The sequence below is a fragment of the Loxodonta africana genome, chromosome 10 (genome assembly GCF_030014295.1).
Source record: "Loxodonta africana isolate mLoxAfr1 chromosome 10, mLoxAfr1.hap2, whole genome shotgun sequence".
Lineage (NCBI taxonomy): Eukaryota > Metazoa > Chordata > Mammalia > Proboscidea > Elephantidae > Loxodonta > Loxodonta africana.
Window position 1 is genome coordinate 35,150,453 of NC_087351.1, and position 18,238 is coordinate 35,168,690.

At 53.1% G+C, this 18,238-nt stretch overlaps 1 protein-coding gene across 1 annotated transcript; it reads right to left on the bottom strand.

The window, feature by feature from the left end:
* Positions 1-2,606: 2,606 nt before the first annotated feature.
* On the bottom strand, positions 2,607-16,893 carry TGM1 (transglutaminase 1). The gene is made up of 14 exons (XM_064292341.1): positions 16,156-16,893; positions 15,836-16,024; positions 14,569-14,817; positions 14,086-14,204; positions 13,831-13,938; positions 13,251-13,425; positions 12,685-12,823; positions 12,435-12,538; positions 9,449-9,537; positions 8,779-8,932; positions 8,374-8,655; positions 8,069-8,229; positions 7,552-7,688; positions 2,607-3,080 (listed from the first exon to the last, which is right to left on the bottom strand). The coding sequence occupies exons 1-14, from the start codon at positions 16,580-16,582 to the stop codon at positions 2,855-2,857; spliced, it is 2,559 nt and encodes an 852-aa protein (XP_064148411.1). The 5' UTR covers positions 16,583-16,893; the 3' UTR covers positions 2,607-2,854.
* Between the last annotated feature and the right edge of the window lie 1,345 nt (positions 16,894-18,238).

The window sequence follows — 18,238 nt, forward strand, 5'->3', positions numbered from 1 at the left end:
AAGTTTAAACCCTGAGATGATGACACTGAAGCAAAGACTTAAAGGAGATGAAGGAACAAGCCATAGAGACATCGAGGGAAAGAGCTGAGGCCGAAGACACAGCCATGCTGAGGCCCGGAAGCAGGAGCACGCCTGGCACTGGCCAAGGAAACAAGGGGCCAGGGGCCTGGAATGGACTGAGCTTGGGGGAGAGATATAGGTGAGGTCAGAGGTAACAGGCATTGTGAGGACTTTGGCTCTGGGGGAAGCCAGTAGAAGGTTTGGGCAGGAGATTGACATGATCAGATTTATCTGATCACTCTGACTGCTGTGTGAAGAACAGACTATGAAAGGGCAAGGAGGGAACCAGGGAGAATGATGAGGAGGTAGTTGCAATAATCTAGGTGAGAAATGACAGCAGCTCTGGGCAGGAGGTCGAGGTAGAGGCAATGTAGGTAGATGGTCAGATGCTGGACACATACACATGGAAGATATAGCTACCAAGATTTGCTGGCAGATTGAATGTGAGATGTGAGAGAAAACAAGGAGGCAAGGATGACACAAAGATTTTGGGACCACACAAGAGACAGAAAGGGCCACATAAATCAGAGACTATATCAGCCTGAGATCAGAAGAACTAGATGGTGCCCGGCTACAACCGTGACAGGGAACACAACAGAGAACCCCTGAGGGAGCAGGAGAACAGTGGGATGCAGACCTCAAATTCTCATAAAAAGACCAGACTTAATGGTCTGACTGAGACTAGAAGGACCTCAGAGGTCAGGGTCTGCAGACCTTCTCTTAGCCCAAGACAGGAACCATTCCCAAAACCAACTCTTCAGACAGGGATTGGACTGGACTATAAGATAGAAAATGATGCTGCTGAGGAATGAGCTTCTTGGCTCAAGTAGACACATGTGGGCAGCACCTGTCTGGAGGGGAGATGAGAAGGCAGAGGGAGACAGAAGCTGACTGAATGGACATGGGGAATATAGGGTGGAGAGGAGGTGTGTGCTGTCTCATTAGGGGGAGAGCAACTAGGAGTACATAGCAAGGTGTATACAAATTTTCGTATGAGAGACTGACTTGTAAACTTTCACTTAAAGCACAATAAAAATAAAAAAACGTTTTGGGACCCCACAACTAGAAAGATGGAGTTGCTAGTTACCGAGATGGGAGAGGATATGCTGGAGGGAGGTCAGCAGCTGGATTTTGGACATGTTGTACTGGGGTTGGGGTGCCTATTAGATATTCAGTAGAGATGTTGAGAAGGCAGATATACAAGTTTGAAGTTCAAGGAAAAAGCAGGGCTAATGGCCTAAGCATTTAAATGCTTGGCTGCTAACAGAAAGGTTGGCAGTTGGAGTCCATCCAGAGGCATCTTGGGAGAAAGGCCTGGGAATCTACTTCTGAAAAATCAGCCATTGAAAACCCTGTGGAACACAGTTCTACTCTGAGACACATGGGGTCACCATGAGTCTGAATTGACTTGACAGCAACTGTGTTTTGTTTTGTTCTGTTTTGGAGATACAATTAATTTTGGGAGCCAGCGGTCCTTAAAACCCGGAGACTGGATGAGATAACCTAGGCAGAGTGAGGTTGGATAAGAGAGCGTGCCTGGGATGTAGCCACACGGCACTCTGAGGCTGAGCAAAGGAAGAGGTGCCAGCCAAGGAGAGTGAGAAGGGTGGGATCTGAGAAGAACCAGGGGAGAGGTGGCCTGGAAGCCAAGACTATTATCCAGTCATTAAAAATCATGTTTTCGAAGAATATTTAATGTTGTAGGAAAATGCTCCCCGTAGGTGAAGTGGGAGGAAAAGCAGCATAGGAAACACAATGTTAACAGTTATTTTCTCTAAATTGTGGTGGTGGAGAGCTATTTTTATTTTCTTCTTTGCAATTGTCTATATTTTCAACATTAAAGATGCTTTACTTTTATTTAAAATAAAGAAAACAAAAACTTAGACAAGAATATTTGAAAAGAAATAGTGGAAAGTGGCTTTTGCTATTCAGTGAGTGCTCCAGCTTATTTCTGCCTTGAACACATGCCTACAAAAGGGGATTTAGGTCCTTCTCTCCAATGCTGGAGGCCAGCGAAGTGGGGCATTCCTCCCCACCCCAGGGGGCTTCAAGAGGGCTTTGGTCAATAGCAGCGCCCCAGGGTGGGGGTGCTGGCCAGGTAAAAATTAAAGGCCCCTGGGGTGTGGGGTTCCTGTGGCAGATGACAGCACTGAGAAGTTATTGATCCATCAAGGAAGTTGCCCTTTAAAACTGACTACTAACCATAGTAACAGGAAACCCTGGTGGTGTAGTGGTTAAAAGCTACAGCTGCTACCTAAAGGGTCGGTGTTCGAATCCAGTAGGTACACCTTGAAAACTCTATGGGGCAGTTCTACTGTGTCTATAGGGTCGCTACGAGTCAGAATTGACTCAATGGCAATGGGTTTCGTGTTTTTTTTTTTTTTTAAATTATAGTAATAATAAAATGTATTAATAACTTAAGATTATTTAATAAATTTTTAGATTAAAAGAATTGGAGGCTGTGCTGGTGCTGAAGCTGGCCCTATCTCAGGACCTGCTGAGCCAGCACCATCTGAACCTGCTATCCATGCCAGGGGTGCCACGAATGCCATGCCCATCCTGTGGGCCCACACTCCTTGGCCTGGCATGGACTGACAAATGGACAGAAGAGCAGCTTCACTAAAAAACAGTTTATTCACATCTGTGCCACCAACTGCAAGTGAAGATCGGCTCCCTCCCCAGGTGCCAGGCACCCCCCGACCTGAACCCCTGCGGATCCACTCTATGGGGGGCCCCTGCTTTGGGGCAGTGTCCTTGCTTATCTGAATCCAGTCCCATTGCTCCTGGCCCAGGGCTAAGCCCCACCTCGAGATGCCATAGGGATGGTCTCCCCGGAGTGACTGTCGCCTCCAGGGTCTGAGAGAGCCCAGCCTCCGGAGGCTGGGGCCACGTCCACCTGGATGACACCGTGCACCTGGGAGAGCTGTGGGCTGTCCAAGCTGGCGATGAGCTGGCGGGGGCCTGGCCGCACAGGCATGAATGTCTGGCGCAGTGTCACCGTCTCGTTGCCCCCAATGTCCCTGAGGGCAAAGACAGGGTCAGAGGCTGTGGTAACTGAAGTGGGGAGGTAAGGACAGATCTGTGGTAGCCAGAAAGGAGGGAGCAGGAGGTGGAGCCACACAGGCAATCCTGGGCTCAGCTGAAATCTCCACACCCATGACCAGGACAAAGCCTGAGCCCAGGCCTCAGAGCCAGATAGGGAACCACCCACTGGATTTCTGCCTGAGCTGGAAATCTTCCCTGTCATCTGGAATCCTCCCTCCCTGCTCCCATTCCACCTGCACAAAGACTGTGGACATCACCCCAGAGCCTACCTCTCTACCTGACTGCTCCTGCTCAGCCAGAGCCTCCCCTACCTCACCTGGGGATTGCTAAGACAATGGAAACTTCACAGCGAGACCTTGGGGCCCAGCACAGTATTGCTAAGTCCTTTCAGGTTTTCCAAGAAAAAAGTTTAAGAAAATTAAATATCCTCTACTACGATCCTCATTCCAAAGAACAAAGAGCATTTTAATGCACCAAAATACTGGAAGGATATTATCTTAGGAAAAAAAGAAGTCCTTTCCCAATAACAGACAGTTGGCAACTTTAATTGTGTGTGTGTGTAAGAGAGACAAAGACAGAGAGGCTCATGTATATGTACACACACACATACACACACAATACAGCATTTTATTCCCCCCACCCCCCCGGCTTTTGGTGAACCTCTGACAGTCTATTCCAAAAGTACCCCTCTGGGAATCATGATTTCACCAGTCTTTAACTAGCCTCCTTGCCTCCAATCTCATTTTTCCAATCTATTGTCCTAACCACTCAGACGTGAACTAAATCCTTCAAGGGCTTGGCTTCCTTGTTGCTTCTAAGATGAAATCCTAGCTCCCTAACCTGCCACACAGGCTTGCTCTGACTCAGCCTGCCTACCTGCACAGCCTCATCATCTCACACCTTTCCTGCTGCCTCCAGCCCCACTGAACTGCTTCCCCTTCCCCTCACTCACCTCCACGTTCATCCCTTGTGGTCTTTGTCTTGCATGGATTGAGCCCCCAGTGCTCCCTCATCACCTTGGGCTGCCCTGTGAATGCCTAGTGAGGGCTCCCCTGAGTACTCCTGCCCTCAGGAAAATGACTATCACCTTTCCACAAGCTCCTCCAGCAATCTGCACTTGCACTTTATACACTGAACATGATTGCATTTATATCAAAAATGTTAGCATCTGTCCTTTCCTGTCTCTGCCCTAAACCCTCACCTCCAGCTGCTTACTTGACCCAAACCTACCTAGGGGATCCTCTCTGACGCCAGCCTCCAGGCAGACACCACAGCCTTCCAACAGAGTTCAGAACATCCTAACTCCAGGACAAGCTCTCCTTTGTGCAAGGCATCTGGCTCTGTATTCCTTCCTCTACTACCTATTGGCCGTGTGGGTTAGGACAAGTTACTTAACTTCTCTGGTCCTTACTTTCTGACCCATAAAGGAGACGTATATGTAAAATGAGGGTGTGGGATCAGATGGCCTTGAAGGTGCCTTTGAACTCCATGAAGGAAGGAAGCAGAGGTTAATGGGAACCTGGTATCCTAAAATATATCATGATAGGAAGCCTGTAAATTAAGACAATAACTTAACAGATGCATTATGTTCTGACTGGTTATAAATTCATGTTTTAAATAGTGTACACGTTTCCATAACCCTATGAGGCAGTTCTACTCTGTCCTACAGGGTCACTGTTTGTCTGAATCGACTCAACGGCCATGGGTTTTACGTATTTCCATAGATACAATGTTAAAGGTTATGGGAGCTCAGGTCAGCTTTCAAAAGTCTATTAAAACCACGTAAATGAACTACAATATTTTATGGAGTCCCTGGATGGCACAAATGGTTAAGTGCTCAACTACATGATGAAAGATTGGTGGTTTGAGCCCACCCAGAGGCTATTTGGGAGACAGGCCTGGTGATGTGCTTCTGAATTGTCACAGCCTTGAAAACCCTATGGAGCAATTCTACTCTGTACACATGATGTCACCATGAGTCGGAATAGGCTTGACGGGAACTACCAACAATGACCTTTAATTATAACACCATTTTAAGAGAAGCTGCTTCCCAGGTTCCAACTGGAAATGTCAAGATCTCTCCCTGCCCTTGTCTTAGTGTCAGGTGAGGGCTTTGCCACACCCCTGTTTGTGAATTTAAGCTGAGTACAAGTTAGCTGTTATAAACTGGAGCCTGTCTTTAACTGAGCATAGGTAATGAAGCCAGTTCTCAGAAAAGGGCACCAGAATTTAGGCATCCAAATGAACGTCGTCCCTTAATCCTGCACGTATTCTACCTATGTTGCCAGTGTTTGAAACATTTTTTAGAACTCCTCTTGGATGTTTATTTGGAGTCATTTAAAACACACAGCACACACACTCACATCCACATGCACACACAGTCACACTTACAGACCAGACAACCTGTTCCTCCTCTACAGCCATGCCACAATTTTTGACCGAAAAGGGCGTATTACCCAACTTGCTCACTTACCTTACTAATTAGTCTTAGGTCTAAATGACTGACTTCAGGCTGTTTCCCTAAGGTCAAATCCACCCCTCAACGAGGGAGATGGCCACTCTTAGGACATTCTAAACAGTATGATTCAGGCCCTGGGGGAAATTCCCGAGAAGGGTTTGGAACAGACTTCCAGCTTCCCATGGTGGCTGCTTTGGTGGTGACAACAGTCATCTGGAGGAGTAAGTTCTGGAATGTTTATAAAGTGGCCAGTCACCACGCTTGGGTGGCACGCCTTGCGGTATATTGGGGTTGCATACCACAGCCTTTGATGTGCAAACGAGAGTCAAAGTATCACCCATCTTGGAATCTAACATAGCTGAACCAACAGCTCAGGGACATCCCCCACGAGGCTGCAAAGTGTCCTGGAGGACCCAGCTTGGGCTCACACAGCCAAGGAGCCAAAGAACGTCCAAGCAGATCCTGCCTTGAGAAACCATCATCCAACCCTCTCATTTATGACCTCCAAATGGGGAAGGCTCACACAAGCCCACAGTTAGGAAGAGGGGCCAGCTCTGCGACGCTTGTATGGTGGTCCTTTCCTGATTCCCAAGTGGGCGCAACAGTCAAAGGCCTTGTGGGGGTTGGTGAGGGGAGTCCAGTTCTGGGACCTCCCAGATGGGGGGCGCAGGGGGCCCTCCATCATGGTGGGTTTTGAGAGATGACTTCAGAGCAAAGCCAGCAGGGCAGCTACCTGGGAGTCTCATTACCACTCTCTAAGACCCCTGTAGGGTGGCACAATGGATCACATACTCCCCAGGGACTCAGGCTGGGGCAAAGGGTCAAGATAGCAATCCTTGCAGCCTTGGCCTGATGGTCAAAGAGGAGGCTACCCTGAGCAGAGCCTGCTGTGTGTGGGGGATGGGCAGGAGGTCAGTGGTTCTCTGCTCCTCCCCATCACCCTTCCATAGGCCATAGCTTTCCCTCAGGTGCCCTCTGCCTAAAGAGGAATGCCTACCCCTGTCCCCAGGAAGCTGATTTGAAAGTCAGCCTCTGACTTTCTCTATTTTCCTTCTGTGTTTTACGTGGGGAGAGACATAGCAGCACATGTGAGTCTGTGTCAGAGATGACAGCCACTGGCTGCAGGCCCAGGGGCACAAGCACTGTGTGTGCCCTCACTGGGCACTGGGCCTTGCCCAGCCTGGAGCCAGGCCCAGGTGGGCTGGGTGAAGGATGACGCACAGAGCCCTGTCCTCTGGAACTGCCACTCAGCCCTCAGGGCAAAGACCAAACCAAGGGCTTGAGACCCTGTGCATGGTGCATGCCATGGTGGGAAGGGCAGAGATTGCCCCTGTGAGCTGTGAGACCCAGTGAGACCCTGGCCACCAGCTTCCCCATCTGTAAAGTGGGCGCGATGATGGCAATAATAAAAATAACACCTACCAAGTGGGCATTTACTTTTTGCCAAGCTCTACGCTGAATCCCTGAATGCTTTACATGCACCATCTTATCTAATTCTCACAACACCCCAAGGAGGCAGGTACTATTGTTACCCCCACTTTACAGATGCAAAAACTGAAGCTTAGAGAAGATAAGTCATCTGCCCAAGGGCACATAGAGACTGCAGGATGGGGCTGAGACTTGAACCCAATTCTTTTTGGTTCCAAAGCTTTGCTGCTAATCACATGATGATCTCTAATGCATTTTAGAGGGTTTTGGGGATCTCCAAATAAGATAATGTTCCTGAAATGCCTTGTCAACTCTTCAGTACTGGGCAACAGTTAGAGTCTTTGTATAGGTTCTCATGTAACAATGGCAAGGCAGGGTAGGGACACAAAGCATAGCACAAGACATACAGCATGCCTCCTTAAACATGGCTGGTCTGAACAGTCAGGAGGTGGTGCTGGCTGGCTCCAAACTGACAGAACAGATCTGTCCTGACTGAGAGAGCAAGCAAAGCTAGACCCAGGTCAGCCTGAGAGGCAGGCGGGGAGAGAGGCCAGACTCACCCGACGTTGAGGATCTTGGGCCTCTGTAACCCGGAGCCCTCGAGCCGGAAGACGACATTCGTAAGGGTGACAGGCAGAGGGTTCTTGAAGACAATCTGTACTTCACACTCCTGGCCAACCACAGCTGCTCCCAATAACTGAGAAAGAAAGAGGTCCACCTCCACATCAGGGAACCTTGCCAAACACATGGTGATCACACTCCCACCAGAGGGAGAAACTCCTTAGAATCAAAACCTTCTCCTGAGCCCCACATTTCTGCCCCTCAGAGAAGCCTTGGTCTGCTCCTCAAAAGCCAGAGAGGAATCTCCAAACCAATCCCCAAACAAGGCTACCACAGAATCAGGGATATGAGGTCCTGTCTTACTGACGCGGAAACTGAGAGCCCAGAGGCAGGCCCTGACTTTCCGTGTCTGGAACTGCTCACCAGGCCAGCCTACTCCTGGCTCAGTACCCTCTCTTCTTCTCCTCTGATTTTCCTCAACCCCTGACTACCACTCTCCGACCTCCCCTCGCTCACCGTGAGGGAGAGGTCAGGGGTGCGCAGACGGAAGGTATGCTGCTTGGCCAGCACCTGCCCGTTCTCCTTGACGTGGCCCGAGATGTTGAGCAGCATGGCCCCCTGGTCTACAAGGTGGGGCTGGTATTCCTGGTAGGCCACCGGCATGACCACACGTTCCGCTGGGGAAGAGATATGGCATCACTCAGGCCTACTTGCCCAGACAGGGCCTCACCCAGGCTGCTCCCCACTGCCCCAGGAGTCTCTATGTCCACAGTTGTGGGATGCCGGCCATCCCAGGGCAGGGCTAGGTAAGGAGCACTTACAGGCCCCTGGCTCCAGGACCACTTCCTTCTTGCTGTCTTTGAAGACGGGCCCAGTGACGCCCGTGTAGAAGGTGACCGAGAGGTAGAGGTGCAGCTTCACGGTGCGGCGGCTGCTGCCACGATTGCTCAGCACCACACAGACTGTCAGATCCTGCCCTGTCACCACGTCCTGTGTCTCCACTTGTACTGCCACATCCTCAGCTGAGTCGCGCGTGGCATACACGTTGGGTTTGCTGCCATGGGCAGCTGCTGTCTCCACTGCTTTCCGCTCGGCCTCGGAGCCTGGGGGTTGAGAGTCAGGGTGAGGTTACAGTGACCACTATGGGTGGGCTGGCACTCAGGGGGAGTGATGGGAGGGAGTGCTTGGCTTGGGGCCCTGGGCTGGCCAGGGTGAGGGAATGGTACCTTCTGGGTGCTTATAGAGGTGGGTGACGTCGTCCCGCATGTTGGAGCCAATGGCCTTCGTGATGATGAGTGTACCAATGGCCTTCTCCTCCACGTACACAATCTTGAAGCTGCCATCATCTTGCCGCTGCCAGTATACCTTGTCACTGTTCACCTGTTGGGCATGAATGGGATGGGGAGCGTGAGGCAGTAATGAGTGAGCCAGAGAATCTGGGGGCAGGCCTGATCCCTGGCTGCCTTCCCTGAACCCCCGGAGCTGCAGGGCAGGGCTGGGTCCTGAGGCTGGGAGCTTCCTGGCAGAGTCTAACAGAAGGATTTTCCACACTGAGCCAGAGAAGTCAGGTGGAGCAGGGAAGAAGCTGGTCTAGAAGGCTCCTCGCAGCGTATTTTGGCATTAATAACAGTAATCCCTTAAGCTCGTTCACTGGCTTTACGACTTATAAAGCAGTTTCATACCCATTATCTCTTTTGATCCCAAGTACAGGAAGCACGGCAGCCATCATTATCCGCTTTTATAGTTGAAGAAACTAAGATTCGTAGAATAAGGGACTTGGCCAAGGTCACACAGCTAGTTAGTCAGTGGGGAAGTCAGGACCAGAGCACCCAGGACCAAGGCCAGTGTTCTGGTCACTCCAGATGGCTGCTAAGGCACGTGGGGCACAACCCTCACCTCAGCAAAAATGAAGGGTGTGTCGTACTTCATATAGACCAGGCCATTCTTGATGGACTCCACGGAGCAGGGGCCACAGCAGAAGATGCCTAGGGGAGTGAGGGCAGGGCAGAAGTGAGAGCTCCAAGGAGGCCGAGAGAGATCCTTAGATCCTGGGCAGCAGTCCAAATGGGCCCCCCTTTCACCCACCAGGCACAGTGCCCACTGCCTGGTGGCCTCTAGATGAGGCCAGCAGCTCTCACCCAAATAGTTGGGGTCAGCTACCACCCAGTCCATCCCAGGGAGGGAAAACAAAGAAGAGAGTGGTTCTGTTTGGCTCTCAGTCGGCTTTCCTCAGCCCAGGCTGCTCTGGGGGGAGGCTGGCGGGTGGGAGGGTGCAAATGTATGACAGTAGAGAGGACACAGCTGGCTCCAGAGCTTACGGACAAGCCTGCCATGATAACCAAGTCATCAGCACATTCTTCCTTGACAGGCTAGAGCTGCGTGTCCACTGCCTGTGGCTCCCAAAGCACAGTACCCCCATCCCTCCAGGGCCAACCCCGAGCCCACCGTGGTTCTGCTTGCTGGCTGGGAGAGCACCGACACCACCACCACCACTCCAGAAAGATCTGAAAAACCCCTCAGCTCCATAGCCAGCTGTGTCTTCTCCCCTGGAGGTGGGGTGGGGGTGGGAAAGAAGCTAATGGGAAATAGAATCTTTCCTTATTGCACCCAAAGGGCTTCCTAGAAGAGGTGGGCTGGCAGGGAGGATAGGTTTGGCAGGAGAGGAAACAGAATACAAAGTGATGACCATCCAGCAGGAAAATATCTTAGATATCACCTAGTGCCATGTGTTTTTTACAGATGAGAAAACTGAGGCTCAACGAGGTAAAGTAGATGCCAGAATCTCACAGGACAGTTGGAGATAGAGAGAATGGAAGAAGCTAACATTTACTGAATCCCAGAAAACCCAGTACCCTCAAGTTGATTCCGACTCATAGCGACCCTATAGGACGGAGTAGAACTGCCCCATAGAGTTTCCAAGGAGCACGTGGCGGATTCGAACTGCCGACCTTTTGGTTAGCAGCTGTAGCATTTAACCACTACACCACTATTATATTTACTGAATAGGTACTATGTTCCAGACATGCTGCTGGGCTTTTGGCTGTATAATTTCTTACTTAATCCTCCCAACCACCTTATAGGATATATTGTTATTGTTAGTTGCCATCGAGTTAATTCCAACTCATGGCAACCCCACCTGCGCAGAGTAGAATTGCTCCATAGGGTTTTCAAGGCTGTGACCTTTCAGAAGATCACCAGGCCTATCTTCCAAGGCTTCTCTGGGCTGGTTCAAATTGCCAATCTTGGTTAGTAGCTGAACCTTTAACTGCCTCACCCAGGGACTCCATATGGCATATATTAGCCCCATATTACACACAAGGGCACCAGAGCCCAAAGGTGCAAAGTATGGGCCCAAGATCACACATCTAAGAAGTGACCAAGCTGGAATCAAGCCCCTGTCTCAGTGGCGCCAGAGCCCCCTGCCTTCTGCCCGCTAGCCACTTCCCATGGTGGGAGTCAGAGGTCAGGTCTCCAGAGTCCTGGGCCAGGCTGTTCCAGCACAGCAAACATCGCTGGGGCTCTGTTACACAGGTGATTGACAGGAGGGGTCTGGCTGGAGACCAGAGGAGGAATGCAGGCTAGGCAAGGGGGAGGTGACCCAGGCTGAGCAGGGAAGAGCAGGAATGAAGGCAGCAGCAGGCCAGGCTGCCTGGGGCTGGAGCTTCAAGGTGGGAAGGGGATGGGAGACCTGTCTGAGGACAAAGCATACACGTTTCATTTTTGCAGAAACATGTCTATGTGGATCCAGAAAACAGACTGGTAGGTGATGTCAACAGTAATTATATCTTTGGGCTGAAGTTATAGGGGCGATTTTCTTCTTTGAACCTGAGCCTTTGATTTTTCTATTCGGTACATATAACTCAAATCGACTCGACGGCACTGGGTTTTGGTGCATATAACTCAGTGTGAGCAATGGACAGGCAGGAGAAGAACTTGGTGAAAGCGAGAGTGAGTGCGGAAAAGCTCGATGGTCAGGAAACTGGATTTGCTCTGTTCCTGACCTACTGCTCTGGGTCCCAAAGAAAGTCACATCACCTCTCTGGGGCTCAGTTTCCCACGTGTCCCACAAGGGGGTTGGAATGGTTTCCAAACCAGGCTGATCGTCAGAGTCAACAAGAGAACTTTCAGAGACATAGATTCCTGGAATCTAACCCACAAAAGTCTGATGTAACAGGTCTGGGAAGGGACCTAGAAATTTACTTTAAAAACAAAACAGGACCAAAAAAAAAAAAAAAACCAACCCAAACCACCTGATAAATAACAAGCAACTTTTACATGTTGTGTTATTCAATTCTGTGCTTTCTTTTTTCTGCCCAGCTTGTGTTATTTATAATAATGACTTTTTTAATTTAAGAAAATATATGTAAGTAAAGGGTCCTTCAATTAATTATCTCCAGGATATATAAGGAAATAAGCAAGTAAAAATAGTGGATTTGTGGGGGAGTGAAACCATTCACTGACTACTCTTGAATCTTTTGAATTTTGAGCCATCTGTATACATTAACCATTATAAATAAATACAACGTAGGCAAACAGTTACATAAAAAGGTGAAAATAAACTAACAGCCCCACAGGCGATTCAGTATATAAGCCAATGTTAGGAACCAAACCAAAAAAAAAAAAGAAACCCATTGCTGTGGAGTCGATTCCAACTCATGGTGACCCCATGTGTTACAGAGTAGGACTGCTCCATAGGGTTTTCTTGGCCGTAATCTTTCCGGAAGCAGATTGCCAGGCCCTTCTTCCACAGTGTTGCTGGTGGGTTCAAACCATATGGGGTTAAAGGACTTAGCTCTAAGACAAGTTCAGACTGGCACTCTGGAGTATGTAACCAGGTAGGGGAGGAAGAGGGCCCAGTTGGGCTGTAGAGGCCGGGCCTTACCACTGCTGGTCTCCTGGGGTGTGGCATCTACCACCTGCCACCCATTGAAGCCCGAGGGCAAATCCGGCCTTTTCATCCAGCAGTCATTCCACACGTGAAAGTTCCTGGGATGGACACCAAGGGAGGGCTGTGTCTGAGCATCCCATCCAGGGCCTCCTAGCCTGCCCTGCGCCTGCCTGTCCCTCACCACCAGCCCTCAGGTCACCCATCCTCACTAGGTATGGGGAGTCTAGCCCTAGCCCAGCCTCACCAAACAGAATCACGATTCAGGTGCTCGAGTGGCTTCATGTTCTCATCAAAGTAGATGTCCATGGTGAGGGATGTGTCTGTGTCATGTGCGGAGTTGAAGTTGGTGACAGTCCGAGTGGCCAGGCCCAGGCAACGCAGCACTGCAGAGGAGCCAGGGTCAGGGGTCAGGGCCAGGGTCAGGGGTCAGGGCCAGGGTCAGGGCAGGAGTGGCGGGCAGGGGAGGCATCAGGTCAGGAATATCAGGGAAAAAGGTAAGTGGGATTGTCAAACTGGGCTCAGACGACCAGGATCAGGGGTCGCCGGGGTCAGGAGGCTTTCTGGGTCAGGGAGCACTGGGGTTATGGGAAGCCAGGCTTCCTGCTGGCTCAGTCCCTTCCTGTCCCTTCTCCCTTCTCTCCCTGTTGTTAACACTAATTAATGATAATTAAGGCCAGCCTACATACTCCTCCCCCCCACCCCGCCAGGCTGCACTCTAGCCATTGCTGGGCCAGGCTGGGCAAAGGTAAAGCCTGGCTTCCCTCCCACTCCTTGTCAGCCAGGCTACTCTGGACCTGGTCCCTTCACTACCTGTCGTGGTCACACCAGCAAAAACCCAGCACTGGCCATAGGGGACAGAATAGCCCGTGCGTAGGTAGCTGAGTAGGATCTCCACACTGCCCACCCACGCTGACGGGTTGGTGCCTCGGGAGTAATCGCCAGACCAGTTTCCAATCAGGACCCCATTGTCATCCAGGGAGTTTACCTGCCCAGGAGAGGAGGGGTGAGTTGGGGAAAGAAGATTAGCCCTGGGAGGGACCGTGCAGCCACCCCACACCCCTAAGGCCTCAGGATCTGGACATCAATCACAGCCCCACCCACCCTCTGTTGAGCCATCTGCCCCCACCCTCCCGCCCCTGGTCTGACACAGGAATGTGATTCCGGGGCGTGCCAAGTGCGGGGCTTGGCCCTACATTCTACAGGGAGCTGGGAAAGGAGCCAGGAAGGGTGGGCCCGGGGCAGGCAAGAGAGGGAAGAGGAGGTGTGAGACCCCTTCTCACGGTATCCTTTCTAAGGTAGGGAACAGGGCTGGGGTCCTGGAGGACTACAGAAACTGCACAGTGGCAGCAGGCAGACACACAGTAGGGTTCAGAGACACCAGGGCGCTCACCATGGCGGAGATGACCCGGGAGACACTGACTGGGTCCCCGCGGCCCCCATATGGCATCCCCCGCCGGTCCAGGATGCACAGACAGGCGTCCAGCACCCCATGGTCAAACTGAACAGAGGGAGGGCACGGGTGACTGTGGACCATTGTGGCCAAGCTCGAACCACAGGCCAGCACCCCGCCCCCCTTCCCCCCCACCCTCACCCCTGCCTCTAGCTCTCCTGCATGCAGGGGCCAGCGGTCCCTGGCCAGCCTTACCTGGCCGTAGTTCCAGGTGCGCTCGCCAATCTGCGCTTCAGTCCCGTAATAAATTCTCCCGGACTCATTAAGCACATACTCCTGCCTCCAGTCCTCGTGGTCCACATACACAATGTCCTCTGTGCCACAAGAACACACACGTTTGGCTCCCTTCAGCTCTCTCCCTGGGCCCCACCTGCTCCTGGATCAGTTTTGCAGGACTCAAGTCCACACAGAGAGGGAAGGGAAGCCCCTAGCCTGAGAGAGTGCTCCCAGGAAGGACGGAGAGTGGCTGTAACCAGGGCCCTTCACCAGGAGAGGTGAAGCTGTGTGACTTTGGTCTGGTCACCTTTCTGCACTGAAGCTAGGTCTCCTCACCTGGACAAGGGGAGGCTGGCTTCTCCTAGGGCCAGGAACCCAGGTGCCTAGCCTGATTCTGGGGAAGGATGCCTTACCCTGCCCTTCCCTCCAGTCTACCCCTGCTTCTGACTCCAGCAGGCTTACCTGGGCACCAGGGGTTGAAGAGGATGTAGATCTCGTTGCGGGGGTCAAAGGGCAATTGGAACTCTCCGGCATCTGAGTGCGTGCGTACCGTGAACTGAAACTTGCCGATGATGGAGTTGGGGGAGGTGTAAACCCGCAGGTTCAGATTCTGCCCATTGGCTTTGATCACCTGGGCCTTCCAGCCTCCGCTGCCCCCCTTACCCACTGGGATGATCACGTGGGTGCTCTTGCCCACCTCAGGGTTGTTGCCTAGAATGGGGGAAGCAGCAATTAGCTGGCGAGGCCTCCCAGAGGAGAGGGGTTGGAGTCTTGGACTTCTCCCAGCCCCGCCCAGCGTGTGTTTGAGCCAGTGTGTGTGTCCCTGAGTTGGGTCATCACTTTAGTCTGTGACAGTCTCTCTGAGAGCAGTTCTGTCCCCACCCGATGTGTGCCCGCGGCTTGGGGCAGGGCCCAGTCCAACATCTTAAACCTGTTTCCCTGACACCGAGCTCAGAAGTGGGAAGGAGAGTTACCAAGGCCACTGTCACCCTCCTGCCTGACTGACTGTCTCAGTGGCTGGGCTGGAGGAGCAGAGCCACCTGGCTGGGTTCAGGTCCCTGCCCTTGTGATAGGGCAGTCTGGATGCTGACAGACAACCCTGCCTGCTCCCTGGGGCTACAGCCTCCAGAGCCTAGGGCATTCCTGGTGGAGGTGCTAGGGGTATCTGAGAAATTAGAGGCTGGAGTGGGCAAGGTTAGGCCCTAATCAAAGGGTATGAGGAGTCTCCCGCCCGCAGCACTGGCATAATCACCAGCCTGGGCAGTCAACGGCCACCAAGCAACATGGTAAGGGAGGCACCTACCCTGGGCCATGGGGACAGAGAGACAGAGACAGGCAGATAGAGCTGGACAGAAAGAGTAGAGAGAGAGCCAGCCACACCCTGGGGAAACAGAGCAGATCTGGAAAAAAGACACAGCAATGCTGAAGAAGACACAGAGGCAGGCCAGTGAAGAGGAGATACTTGGAAACAGATGGCCCTGGAGGCTTGAAGAGGGAGAGCTTAGGTAAATGGTGATACCATGACTCTTCCTGAGACACACTCCTAGGGATACACTCACACACACGTGCACCTAACTTATCTGGTAGGCTTGAGTGGGGTGGGGGAGGAGCATAAAGAAGCCTCTTTAACCCTAATGCCAGGGCTATGAAGCCCTATTAGCCACCCCCCTCCACAGAATCTGGGGCCTTCACCCTTCCTGGCCCCTGGCATGCTCCAGGCCCCACTGACCAATGAGCAGCTCCAGGGTGATGTGATCTGAGGACCCATAGGGCCGGGACAGGAAAAGCACGATGTCGAAAGGCTGTCCACGGCGCACAATCAGCTCGTTATACTCGAACTCGTCTGTGTGATGCTCTCGGCGGTTCTGGTCGGAGCGTGAACTCAGCAAATCCACACCGGTCACCACCAGCATGCCCTCTGCAAGGCCACAGTTCCAGGTCAGGAAAGCACCCTCATTAGCCTCCCAGCCCTCCAGAGATGTCAGAAAGAGTCTCAGGCCATATTAAGGCCCCTCAGCTCTCTGATAAGGTGGACAGGCCAGGCCTCACCTCGGACGGTGCCATCTCCAGCTGCGTTCACACCGGTGCCCCGGGAGACAGGCCGATGAGAGTCTGAGCCCCGGGAGTCAGGTCTGCGGCCCCCAGAGCTGGACCCTCGGTCCCTGGAGCCAGACACTCGGGCCCCGGACCCTCGGCCCCAGTCATCATCCACATTCCGGCTTGAGCAGCAGCTACAGCAGCGAGCCCAGAAGGATCGGCCGGAGCCCCGGGAACGCCTGTCTGGCTCTGGCTCTGGCTCTGGCGAAGGTGTGGCAGTGGGCTGCCAGGGGCTCCTACCCCAGCGGCCCACGTCCGACCGAGGACCATCCATCATTGTGCCTGTAAGGGAGAGGCAGGGGGACTCTGACCACACACCCAGAGAACAAACCCACCTGGAAACCTCCTTACCCAGTATGCCCACCCAGTCCAGCTCCATCCAGAGCTGATCGGTCCCAGCCAGATGAAAGAATCTGATCTAGACCCATCCAGAGACCCACCCCAAAGACCCCATTCAGACTCACCCAAGGAAGCTTCCCACTCTGCAGAGAGGGGCCTTCCCCTCTCTCCTCACACTGATACCCACCAAACTACTTCCAAAAATCAGGTGCCTGCCCAACTGAGAAACCTACTCAAGAACTCATCCAAGGAAATGTACAGAGTTCCCCTTGGCAGGCACTTGTCACAGCCCCGAGACCCAGCTCAGCCCAGAGTCCTCAGCGTCCCTGTGCCGGCTCTATGGGATCCTGATCTGCCCCTTGGTCTAGCAGTCCAAGCCCCTGGGACTGCCCATTTCTTAGCAGAGATCCTCCAAGGCTCCGCTCAAAAAGCAGAGGGTGGCCTCGGGGTCTGGGTCTTTGGCATCCTCACTTCGGGTCAACCCAGCGCCGGGCCACAGGGAGGGACGGGGCGCAGTAGATGCCCGGAACCTGCGCCGGTCTGGGACGCCGCATCTCGGCGTCGGGGGAGCCCTCTGGGGCTGAGCTCCTCTGGCCAGGAGCCCCTCACCTGGTGGCGGCGTCGGCTGCGGCAGCGCTGAGTCCCGGGGCTGAGGTGGAACAGGTCGGGACTGATGGGATGGGACTGGACCGACTGACAGGCTGGAAGCCGCCGTGAATGCAAGGTGTGGGGCGGGCCGTGGAGTGATTTATGAAGGGGAGGGAGGAGCCGCTCTGCTGAGAAGGGTAAGCTCGCTAGGCGGGTGCTGTTCCAGCCCCCTTCCCCCCCCAACCCGAACACACCCAGGAAGAGCTCCAGGGCCTCTGAGGGCTTTCAGGAGATAGGGACGGGAAAGTGGGACTGGCTCCCTCTCCCCTTTCGAGGAACAACGGAGATGATGCAGGGGTGGATGGAGCAGCAGCTAGGGAGAGGGCCAGGTCCCTGTCTGTCAGAGCTGAGGCCAGAATGAAAGTTGAGGGGCCCCACACCAGGCTGATGCCTGCCAGACTGGGTGTCTGAGGAGTGGGGGAGAAGCCCTGAGCTCCATTCCATGGGCCAGAGCCCCCTTCCATCCACACGCCCCTATTCCCCAGATCATGCCTGCCTTGCTCTCATTGGCTGAGACGGTGGACTCCTCTGTGGGGCAGCGCTCAGCCCTGTGAAACTGGCCCACGGGCCTGCTCATGGGACTCAGGGAAGTCCTGGGATCCCAGCTGCAGATGGGTGACATCAGCAGGTAGGACTGCAGGCTGGCTCCACCAGCCAGCCCCTGACCTGCCGGCTCTACCAGATCCTGACCCCTCACCCACCTGTCCTTTCTTTCTCCAGCTGCTCCACAGCCCCTGTTATGTGTGGGCTGTCCCCAGCTGCCCATGTGCCTCCAAGTTAGTGGAGTAGGGGGCATCAGAGTAGGGTCAATCTCTTCTTTCTCCCCCTGGCCTGGGGGTTTGAGGGAGGCTTAGACCTTTGCTCTCAGGTTTAGGTGGGAATTGAGGCCCCCTCCCCAGGCTGCAGAGAAGTGTCTGGTCAGCTGGAATTGAGACGTTTCCCTCTTTTTCACTCTGGAATTCCTCCTGGGAATCCTGACCAACCAGCTCTGGGCACCTGTCTTGTGTGTATCCCAACTCCACCCCTGCACTGGGAGAGATGCCATGGA

Excerpts from the sequence above, each read along its gene's own strand:
- TGM1 (XM_064292341.1), bottom strand. The coding sequence starts at position 16,582 with ATGGAGCTGGACTGGGTGGGCATACTGGGTAAGGAGGTTTCCAGGTGG. Across the intron at positions 12,824-13,250 it reads TGCTGGTGTGACCACGACAG|TGCTGCGTTGCCTGGGCCTG; the intron begins GTAGTGAAGGGA and ends GCTCCTCTGCAG. Across the intron at positions 9,538-12,434 it reads ACCCCAGGAGACCAGCAGTG|GCATCTTCTGCTGTGGCCCC; the intron begins GTAAGGCCCGGC and ends TCACTCCCCTAG.